Source organism: Nematolebias whitei, chromosome 23 (assembly GCF_014905685.2).
Source record: "Nematolebias whitei isolate Nwh7 chromosome 23, NemWhi1, whole genome shotgun sequence".
Classification (NCBI taxonomy): domain Eukaryota; kingdom Metazoa; phylum Chordata; class Actinopteri; order Cyprinodontiformes; family Rivulidae; genus Nematolebias; species Nematolebias whitei.
This window is the reverse complement of record NC_056520.1, coordinates 13,134,518-13,146,416: the sequence shown is the minus strand read 5'-3', so window position 1 is coordinate 13,146,416 and position 11,899 is coordinate 13,134,518. Positions and strand designations below refer to the sequence as shown.

Here is an 11,899-nt window from a genome sequence, read left to right as displayed (position 1 = left end):
ATACAAATGATGTGAGACAGTTTCAGTGTAAAGCTGCAAATATAATCCAGTATCAAACTGTAGGAGAGGGGGTCTGAACAGGCTTTCTCTGACTGGATTATTGAGTATGGACTTTGTTGAGAGACCATCTTAGCACCAACAAAACTGTTTTTTTCCCCACTTTGGAGTAAGCTGTTGGGGGAAGATTCAGTTTTGTGTTGTGTGTTTCCTTGACTGATGAAGCCTTCTGGATCGAAGGCGAAACGTTTCAGCACAAAAAAAAAAAAAAAGAAACTGTCCAGATGACCTGACTGAAAAATGTTGGATTGTGTACCTGGATTATTGAGCATAGACTTTGTTGTTCTTTCTCTGACTGTTTGGTGCTGTTTTTACTCAGAAATGCAATCTTCAGTAACTCCTGTGACCGGGGTGATTCTAGAATTTGACCTTTAGGGGTGCTTAGCCCCCAGTGCTGACAATGGCTCTTGGCTTGAACAATGTGGTGGTCATTGACGTCAGAAGCATTCATAATGTGGGGGGCACACACTGATGGGTGGTCTGGGGGTCCTCCCCCCAAAAAATTTGAATAATGTAGATGCCATTTCCTGCAACGTGATGTATTTTAATGAGTTTTTAAACATCTACATTTACCTATAATTAAACACTTGATTCAATAACTATTTTAGAGAGCTCGGCACAACTAGAAGTAACGCTAAGCTAGCGGCGTGCATTATAGACACGCTAGCTAAGATGCTACAAACCTAGCATTCTGCTTTACATTACACAACTTAATAAACTCTTTGTACAAAATGTTTGTTTTTTTTTTTTCATTCTTGGTCACAGGCTGTGACCAAGAATGAAAAAAATACTAGCTGTAACCAATCTTGAATCTCAACCAGTACCAATTGTTTCCGTGCGCATCATCTGTTATCTTTGTAAAAAGTTACAAGCCCCTTTGGATTGTCTGATTTGTTAGGAGTGTTTTGTTTAAATGCAACAAATCAGAATGTGTCAATAAGCAATGGGAAGCTAAGGAATAAATCAGGGTATAGTTTTAAACTGGGCTGTGAGGTATTTAAGGAACAGGTTTGTCAAGGTAAATGTTTGGTTATTGTTTGTGGTGTTCTGCAGGGGTCGGTGTTCGGTCCACAGCTGTTTCTCTTTTGAGTCTAAGTATACCTAAAGATATCTGGTGCTATGATGATGATGTTGCAGCTTTTACGGAAAGAGGACATGTATAAATTGAAAGTTTGGCTAAATAAAAACAAATTATCATGTCATTTGCATAAAATAAATTAATGTTTTCTTTGAAAAGGAGTAAATATAAATGTAAAAAAATGGGGTTGATATTAAAATGGTGAGTTAAAGCATAAATAATAAAAACTGATGGAGTGGATTAATTTAAGAGGGCACTTTGCCCTTTGAAGAAATGTAACCATGAATCTGTATTCTACTGTATTTTTGCCTACTTTTTATATAATCATTTATTCCATATTTTCTTTATATTTGTTTGCATGTTTGAGAAAAAACAATTTATAAAACATTTAAAAAATATATAAACATGACTTTAACAATATATTACATATACAGGATTAACTAAGAGACCCAACTAATCTTCCTCTACGTCTAATAATGAAAATGAAGGGAAAGCAGGTTAATATACATAATTAATCTTTAATATAAGCAATAATAAAGCAGATTTATTGAGTGTAAACCTTCAAAATGAAGGCAGTTATGTTATGACCCAGATTACGTGTTTCTTAATTTGTTAAAACGGACTTTTACAAGACGTAGCTCAGTTTTATTAATGAAATAAATATATATATTTTTTATTATTAGGTAAATAAATAAAAGCTAAAGATCAGAATTAAAGTAGAATTTCTTTTTTTTTTTGCTGACAAAAACAAACATTTCAAGTTATAAAAGTTTGGTTTAAAAAATAGTTTTGGAGCTCAAATATGCTCACAAATAGAAAAAAAAAACATTTTATTTTCACGTAGAATAGTTTAGTTTGTTCAACAAGTCTTATACTATAAAATTCTTAAAGTTTGTATCTTGTTGGCTATAAAGAAACAACAAAACTCATAATTTTTCACTTTTATTGACGATTTCTGAAACAACCCGAGGTAGCAACGAGCATAAAAACTGTAAATATAAATTCTTTAAATCTTTATTTTAGCTTTAAAAAGCTTCACAGACATCAAACATTCTCCGACCTGGTTAATAAAATTTACATTCGACTTATTTCCCCTGAACTCTAATGCCCCTGCGGACATGCTTCCAAGTAATTTTGTGAATATAAGCTTTCAGCAGAAAATAGGCACGGCCCATTCGATCAGGCGTGAGCAGAGACTGAGATGAAAACTGCACAGAAACTCTGCAGACAAAATGAAAAATGTCCAGAAATATTTAATCAAATCTATTTAAATCTGGTGAGATGATTCACGCACATGTAGAAAATATAGAAAACCACTCAGACTTTCCCACTCGCTCACACAAACACACATTATTGCCCCATTAAATGTAATTTCAGTGCAACTTTAGAGTCTTTTTGTCTGATGAAGGCACCTGAGTTTAAATCCAAGCTGAGCTGGACGTTGGGTGAGCGATGCTGCATAAATGTAATATCACAGTATTAACATATATATATTTTTAACCATAGAACGAAGTTACAAAACACTGAAATCAAACTGTTTTTCTATGTGAAAACGTAGCATTAAATGAAAAAATAAAAATTAGATATATCAGTTAATTTAGAATATTTTGTCATGTGAGCTTTTTATGACATTTTGAACAAATATGCAATCTGCTTCCCTTTTTAAAAATATACTTTAGATCAAGACAAATTATATCTAAGCACAAGCATTAAAACTATTAAAATTTAAAATTGTATCTGAATACAATGTCAGCTAAAGTATGGAGAAATATTTCATTCAAAATTTATTAAATAAATAAATAAATAGTATTTAAAAATTATTAATATATAGTCCATTAAATAAATAAATGTTCCCATGAAATATAATTTTTAAATATAAATGTTTAGTTTTTTCCAAGATTTATTTTTTATTTATTTCAAGATTTATTTATTTCAAGATTTATTTATATAATAATTGAGTTTCATTTTGTGACACTTTTACCTTGTAAAGCTACTTTACATATTTTAGGGAATTTTATTATTTAACTCCGTTTTTCGTTTTAAGCTCTTTTTATTTCATGTTCTTATATTCAAATGAGGGGGCGGGGTTTTCTCCGTGGGGCGGGTCTAGTCAGGATTAGCGGATTGCATCTGCTTCACAGAAACGGACTACTCCAATATTTTTTTTGACCAATCACAGCAAAGTATTCCCTCCAATGAACTCTGCTTGGTCCAACTACCTTCAAACCATGAATTAAGCAAGTAGACGTTAAGTCCATGCTCAGGGCTCTCAAGTTTTGGTCTGAGCTTGGAATGAGGTTTTGACCCGCTAGAAGTGGGAGGGGCTTAGGGCAAGATGAAGTGCTTTCACATGTAGTCACCAAAGTCTCCAGTAACACAGAAAAAAAGTCTCTAGATTTGTTGCTAGTCGCTTTAAAAAAAAAAAAAAGAAGTCGCTAGAGGGGTCTGAAAACTCGCAACATAAAGTCGCTAAGTTGGCAACACTACAGCCATGTCCGCTATTGTGCTCCAGCCCATGTGGAAACATTGTGCTGCACATTGGTTCCTCTTAAAAAAAGGCTGGGCCTGCGTGTGAGTTTGTGTGAGAAATACAAAGTGTGTCGTGTGCACGTCATGAAATGCGTGTGTCTCACGGTCAATGCGTGAGACTTGAGAGGCCAACGTTTATTTTATTTTTGATTTAGTTATTGATTTGCTTGGTCTATAAAACTCATAGATGGGCTGCATTGAGACCGCTCAGGTCCGATCACATTGTTATGATGATTTGACTAGACCCGCCCCACAGAAAAAACCCCGCCCCCTCATTTGAATTTAAGAACATGAAATAAGAGCTTAAAATGAAAAACGGGGTTAAAAAAATAAAAGCCCCTGAAATATGTAAAGTAGATTTACAAAATAAAAGAGTCACAAAATGAAACTCCATTATGAAATAAATAAATAAATAAATCTTGAAATAAATAAAAATGAATCTTGAAATAAATAAAAAATAAATCTTGAAATAAATCTAGGAAAAAACTAAACATTTCTATTTAAATGTTTTATTTCTTGGGAACCTTTATTTATTTATTATTTAATGGAATATTTAATAATAATTTTTAAATAACACTATTTATTTATTTATTTATTTAATTTTGAATAAAATGGCTTTCCATACTAAAGCGCCAGAGCCAAGAAAAGTGCTGGCCCAGAGTTGATGTTTTTATTTTTGTATAATCTGCATCTTTAAAATTTCTGCACATTTTCTGCGATTTTAGCTGTTCATAAATCAAAACATTCGGCTCATTCAGGAGATAAGTGCGTTGGTACTTTTGGTTTTTGCAACTTTTATACTTTTTAAATATTTAACTATTTACAAATGTTTTCCCAGTAGAAATGCATTATGGTTTCTTCCGTTTCTTAAAAAACAGTTTTGTTTTTAAACTTCTTCAGCTTTTGTCTCCGTTTTGTTTTCTTGTGTGTTGAGCTTCAACAACTCAGTTTTAGCTTCTTCCATGACTTTCAGCATCTATTAAGCACTTAGCATCACACTGTGTCTGCACAAAATGCAATTTCTGTAGTTTATATTTATTTATAATAGTAAAGATATCGAACCAATATTACTTCTCCTCTGCTCTTCTCTTTGCAAAGCAAAACTGAGACGAGCTGATGTTAGCTAATTAGCTAAAACTGTTTTGTATTTTCTGCTGACGAATCATTCTGCTGACATTTGTTGAAGACGTTGACACTAAAACTGAAATAAACAAGCAGAACAGAAGCTTAAACCTAAAATTAGCTATACTGGACCTAAAAGCTAAATTTAACACAATTGTAGCTTAAAACTAAATTTAGCTAAAGAAAAACTTTAGGGTTGAAATGAGATAAAATTAAAACATTCTTTGTTTATTTAATGAAACCCAAAAAGTTGGTATGAAATTTATACAAAAAGCTAACATTAGAACACCTTTTTCCTGAACAAGTTGAACTTTTTTTGATATATGAACGACTAAAAGAATCAAAATTATGCTGAATTCGATAATGAAACCGTACGGAAGACATAATCAGAAAAACTATAATGTGTATGCTGACGTAGCATTTACTCAGTTAGCTGGTAATTAGCTAGTGCAGCGGACGTACAGCAGTACGCTCTATATATTTCACCGTCTAACATGCTAACTGTAGCTAGCTGAAAAACAGTTTTAAAAAATATATCTTAAAATATATATATATATATATATATATACTAAAATAAATATAGCGTTCCTACTTCGCAGTTTTTCATCTATCGCGGTGGTGTGTGGAACGTAACCCCTGCAATAATCAAGGGACTACTGTATATATATTTTGAAGAGTTAAGCCATGACTGACCTGGTTATCTATCAGATAAAATGTACAGCCAACAATGTCTTTTATTTAAGAGCATTAAAGTTCTGAAGGGTTTTCCCCCTCGGCACTGACTGGACTTTGTTACGATTGTTTGATTGTCGTTCCTCTTGGGAGCATTTGAGCGGACAACCACAGATACGGTGTGCCCTGTGGATGATTGTCAGCACACTCTCATCCTTCACTGTCTAACACCTGGATGTTTTTTAGCAGTTTTCTTTAAAGTTAAGCGTTTTCTATAAAGCTCACACACTCTCAGAAGAGCTAACATTCCTCTGGCCCCGGACTCTGCCTCCGTGGACTCTCCTGGCCCCAGCCCAGCCCATTGATGGGGGCATGTTTGTCCCAGTTGTGCGTGTTGTGCCCGTGCTTCCTCTGGTGGCGTTTGTAGTTGTCCCAGTGGCCAGTGGTGTAGCCGCACTCAGCGCAGGCATACGGTTTCTCGCCCGTGTGCCGCAGCATGTGCCTCTTCAGGTTCATGCTCTGGTTGCACGAGTAGCCGCAGACGCTGCAGTGGAAGGGCTTGGCGCCCGAGTGGATGCGCTCGTGGCGCCGCAGGTTGGCCAGGTTTCCGCAGGCGTAGCTACACGCCGGGCACTGGTAGGGCTTCTCACCTGTGTGCACGCGTGCGTGGCGCTTGAGGTTGTCGAGGTGCGAGGACGTGTAGGAGCAGTGTGGGCAGCGGTGGGGTTTCTCCTCTGAGTGGGTGAGGGAGTGGCGGGTCAGGTGGTTGGGGTAGTAGGACAGGAAGGGGCAGTGTGGGCAGTGGTACAGCTTGGCGCCACACTGACCCCGCCTGGACCCCCGGGGAGCCACGGGGCTGCAGGGCGGCCCCGAGCAGTCTTTGGGCAGCAGGTCCAACGAGCAGCGACAACACACCTGAAAACAAAGATCTGGTTGAAGGTGTTCTGTCTGCTGACGCTCTAATTGGGTGAACGTTTATGAAGCATTCACACTATTGTGATCCATTTTTCTTCTGTACGTTTTTCAGCCTCTTTCTTTTTCCACAGTTTTTGTGCCATTTCAACAAATCGTCAAAACGTTCAGCTCTTTCAAGACAATCCTGTTTTAAAATTGGGCATTGGTGCAACTTTAGCTTTTTGAAATATTTAGCCTTTTCTGCCATGTTTTCCTCATAGAAAATGAATTGAGCTCATTTTACATCCTTCAAAATCTTAAGATGTGTTTACAACCTTTTACTGCTCCTTTCACATTTTGTTCTGCTTCAGCTTCTTTCAGCTTCCTTGTGCACATTTAAACATTTTTTCAGCTACTTTCAGCAGATTTCTGCCGTTTTGTGCTCCTTTCAGATCCTTTCCGCTAACTACAACATTTTTGTGCTTTTTCTAGCGTCTTTCTGCTAATTTCAGCTTGTTATGCACCTTTCAGCTTATTTCTGAAAGTTTCATCTTTATCTGTTATTTCAGCTACTATTTAGCTTTTTATGCTAACTTTAGATTTCTTTTCAGCTAATCCCACATTTTTTGCACTCCTTTCAACTTTTTACAGCCTAATTCAGCAAAAATGTGCTCTCCATGTCCTTCTGATAACTTAAGCTTCTTTCTGCTTTTTTAGCTACTTTTCAACTGTTTTGCTTTTCATCTTTTTTCAGATAATCTCCACTTTTTGTGCTCATTTCTGCTTCTTTCAGCCTAATTAACTTTTTATGCGAATTTTAGCTTGTTATGATTCTTTAGTCTTTTTTCTGCTAATTTCAGCTTTTTCTGCTCTTTCAGCTATTATTTAACTCTTTTGTTGTCATTTTTAGCTTTTTCAGGTAATTCCATATTTTATAGCTCATTTCAGCTCTTTCCACTTCCTTCAAGTAGTTTAAGATTCTTTCTGCCTTTTCAGCAATTTCTTAGCTAAAAAAAAAGCTGAAATGAGCAAATTTCCAAATTTTTGTACTTACTTCTGTTCTTTTAAACCTAATTCAGCAAATGTGTGTTCTTTCTGCTTTCTTCTGCTAAATTAGGCTTGTTCTTCCATTTCAGCTACATTTCAGCATGTTTTATAGCTTATTTCAGCAGTTTTTCCAGAAAGTTCTTCTGCAATAAATGCAATTTCTCTAGTTTTACTTAAATTTCAAATCTGAGTACTCCTTAAAAAATTAGAGTCCAGAAACAAAGTAATAAAATAATGAAAACAGTCAAATTTGTTTGTCGAGTGTTTTTCTTGCCCAGATTTTTGACTGTAAGGTTGAAGTTCAAACCTGTTGACGGATAGAAACAAATCACCGCAATAATCTGCAGCCTGAAAGAATTTAAGTATTCCTACGAAAAGACAAAATACGGCTAAGATTTTATTACAACTTCACATACTCAAATATAATATTCATGTTGTACCAATAACGACAAAAAATAAAAAAAACTCCTCAGACACACTTGGTCCGTCTCTGGAGCTGCTGAATATTTCTTTAATATTATTACTCCAGAAAGAACGCTTTATTTTACATACAATTATACATCTAGTCCTTAACAATGTATAAGAAGTTTTTAGTTAAAACTAGAGAAACTGCATTTCCTGCAAAAATGCAGTGTGAATGCTTATTGCAGAAGAACTTGCTGAAAAACTGCTGAAATTAGCTAAAAGCATGCTGAAATGTAGCTGAAATAGAAGAACAAGCCTAAGTTAGCAGAAGAAAGCAGAAAGAACACATATTTGCTGAATAATGTTTAAATAAGCAGAAATTAGCACAAAAAATAGGAAATTAGCTAAAAAAAAGGCTGAAAATAGCAACAACAACAAAACACAGCTGAAAAGTAGCTGAAAAGGCAGAAAGGTGCTTAAGCTACCATAAGGAAGTGGAATGACCTAAAATTGACCTTGAAAATGTAGAATTAGCTGAAAAAGCTAAATATGGCACAAAAACAGCTAAAAAGTAGTTGAAATTGAATTGCAGTTGAATTGAAAAGCTGAAAATAGCAGAAAAAGGCTGAAAGGAGCATAACAACCTGAAATTAGATGAAAGAAGTTAATCGGGCTGAAAGTAGCAGAATACTTGAATTTATCTCAAAACAGCTGAAATTATGGTAGCTAAAAAGTAGCTGAAAGGGTAGAACAAGCTTAAATTAGCATAAGGAAGCAGAAAGGTTTACCCAGCTGAAAGAAGCAAAAATGAACACAAAAAAGTGGAAATTATCTGAAAAAAGCCTAAATTGGCATGGAACAGCTGAAAAGTAGCTGAAAAAGCAGAAAGAAGCTGAGATTACCAGAAGGAAGTGGAAAGCTGAAAGTTGCAGAAATAAGCTGAAAGAGCGGAACGTTTTGATAAACGATTTGTTTAAATAGCTTGAAAACTGCGGGACGAGAATCCTGCCGAAAAACTTACAGAAGAAAAATGGAACAGTGTGAATGCTTCATAAACGTTCACACAATTAATAATAAATTAAAAACATGTAATATGATTCATGATGATTAAACTCCATATTTTTGTAAATTTGATTTAACCTCACGACACAGAGACTTTGAACTAAATAAAATTAACTTAATTAGAGGTTTTTGTTGTTGCTTTGTTTTTACACTTTGACAATAAAACAGAATACTGAATATTATTCAAACTTCGTGTCACTTCAGGTTTCTTTGCAGTTATTCAGGCCTCAGGAAAAGGATCTCAACAACAAAACAACTGATTTGTTTCACTTTGATGGATATGTTGTTCCTAAAATGTTTCTTTTTGAGCAGAATTGATGGAAAATGTGTCAAAAGTCCTAAAAACATCAATAAACTTCTTAACATGAGACAAAGCAGGAAGCCATAGCGATGAGGGTTAATGCTAAAACATCATTTAAGCCTAGTTTTTAATGTGAAATTAGTTTCACAGAAAAATAAAAAACATCCCACAGTCTGACTTCACGTACCTGACCTCCGTCGCCCCCTGCCTCCACTTCAGCTCTGTCCCCCTCCAGGTCGGCCTCCTCCAGGGTGAGGCCGCACACCCGGCAGCACAGGGGGAAGAGGAGGACCGGGAGGTGCCCTGTGGGAGAGCTGAGGCTTCCCAACGTCTGAAGGAAAGACGAGTCCTGGGTCACCCTCAAGGTCAAATCTGACACCACTGAATCAAACAGAAAAGCATAAGAACTCTAATTACAGAAAAAAAATAAGTATTTATTCTAACTATTAGTGTTTATTACAAAGATTAATATTTTCAGGTAATTAACCAGCTGATGTGTCACAGAAAAATTAAGTTCTCCTAAATGCTCAGCAGTGGCCAATTTAAGGTTGATCACTCAAACAGAGAGAATTTCTCTTCCTCATTTTCTGCTTCCTCTTTTCAATACACCGAAAGTAAAAAATAAAACTCCTGACTCTGATTTCTATTTAAACATACTGAGTTTTTAGCATAAATTATGAGTCAAACAGAATAAACTGCATGATGGAAAATGTAGAATGGATTTCCATAACAGAGCAAAAGAAACTGCTTTTGTTTATTTTTTTCAGGGCTCAACAGTCATCCTTGTGGAACACCTCTGTGTTTCATACCTTCTTCACATCCTTCTGTTGTTTTTCTCCTCCTCCCTCGTTTCTTCTCCTTCTCTCTCCTTGACGGACGCTCCTGCACGTGCATGCGCTGGTGCCTCCGCAGGTTGCCGAGCGAGCTGCAGGCGTAGCTGCATTTTGGACAGTGGTATGGTTTCTCCCCGGTGTGGGTGCGAGCGTGCCGCTGCAGGTTGACGAGTTGGGCCGAGGCGTAAGGGCAGACAGGGCAGCAGTACGGCTTCTGGCCGTCATGGATCCTCATGTGGCGTTTCAGGTGGTTGGAGTAACGAGAGGCGAAGGCACACAGAGAGCACGAGTACAGTTTGGGAGAGAGGTCGGCGCCGCTGCTGATCTTACCTACACCTCTCCTCCTCCTCCTGGTAGAGTGACAATTGATAGTTCTGTCAGAGAGGCTGGAGTTCTCCACCTGAGGAGAGGTGATTGAGGCAGCGTTCTGCAGGCCCTTCTCACAAGTGAGACAGTACAGCTCCACTCCCAGGTCCAGACCCACACCTGGAACCAAGAAATATATGATTACTTCTATCCATCCATAATAGTTACGAACAGAATCAATGACAATGAGTGGCCATGGCGGAGTCCAACTCCCACCCTGAAGGGGTCCGACTTCCTGCCAGCAATGCGAACTAAATCCTTGCACCACTTGTATAGGGACCGAACAGCCCATAGCAACAGGATCTCAATCCCATACTCACAGAGCACCCCCCCCCACACACACACACACACACGCACACACATGGTGCAAACCAAGGAACATGGTCGAATGCCTTCTCCAAGTCCACAAAACACATATAGACTGGATGGGAAAATCCCCATGACGCCTTGGGGACCCTAGTGAGGGTAAAGAGCTGATCCAGTGTTCCATGGCCAGGACCGAAACCCGCATTGTTCCTCCTGGATCTGAGGTTTGACCAACGATTGGACTCGCTTATCCAGTACCCCTGAACAGACCCTCCCTTGTAAGGTCTATTTAGGGATACTGGAAAAGCGAGTACCGCTGAATAGACCTTATCAGGGAGGCTAAGAAGAGTGATGCCCCCATAACTGGAGCACACTCTCCGGTCCCCAGTAACCCACGTCTGGGCAAGGGACACTGAGCTCTTTGCTGTTTTTTGTCCTTTTGAGTTTTTGGAAATTAATGATTACCATACTTTCAGAGTAAAAAAAAAAAAAACTGCTTAAAGGTTACACCAAGGAAACGTATGGTAATCTGTAAGGGTTTGCGTTGTCTGATTAGTGCCCAAAAACTTCAACGTTACCAAGGTCAAGTCCCGCCCCAAGAGGCGTGTTCCCCATCAAGTGACCACACCCTTTACAGGAGAGTAAAGCCGGGAAGGCGGAGTTTGATGGTGCCGAGGGGTCATCCTCCTCCACGCTCAGAGAGAAGACCGTTACATCTAAAGACAGAAAGCAGGAAAAACAAACATTGACAAACAAATCTTCAACTTGAGCAACTTTTAAAAACGTAACAGAAACATCTGGGTTAAACAATTAAAACAAAACATGCACCAATATTTTCTAAAGTTTCGTTAATTTAACTTTTTCCTACATGCAGTTCCATTATCCACAAATTTTAATATTTATTGTAAATAATTCATAAATTAGAAAAATTTGACTATCTGCTATACTGCAGAGTAAATCTATCACTAATTGCCTGCTAAAACCTGCTGAGTGACTGCTGATAGTCTACTGAAAACTAATGAAACCTTCTGAGGACAGCTGAAATTTGATAAAACACTGATTAAATTAGCTGAGTGACTACTAAGCTTTGTTGAATGACTGCTGAAATCTACACAACTGTTAAAATTAGCTAAGTGACTACTAAACACTGCTGAATGACTGTGGAAATTTACACAATGATTGCTGAAATTAGCTGACTGCTAAGCTCTGCTGAATGACTGCTGAAAT

The 11,899-nt window shown here is 37.3% G+C and overlaps 1 protein-coding gene across 1 annotated transcript in view; it reads right to left on the bottom strand.

The window, feature by feature from the left end:
* Positions 1 to 5,758: 5,758 nt before the first annotated feature.
* The window catches only part of LOC119429058 (zinc finger protein 513-like), an 11,944-nt gene continuing 5,803 nt past the window's right edge, over positions 5,759 to 11,899 (bottom strand). The window contains exons 4-7 of the mRNA XM_037696774.1: positions 11,251 to 11,388; positions 9,977 to 10,486; positions 9,355 to 9,539; positions 5,759 to 6,373 (exon numbers count right to left, since the gene is read on the bottom strand). Of these exons, the coding sequence (XP_037552702.1) occupies positions 5,759 to 6,373; positions 9,355 to 9,539; positions 9,977 to 10,486; positions 11,251 to 11,388 (1,448 nt within the window). The remainder of the gene's footprint in view (positions 6,374 to 9,354; positions 9,540 to 9,976; positions 10,487 to 11,250; positions 11,389 to 11,899) is intronic.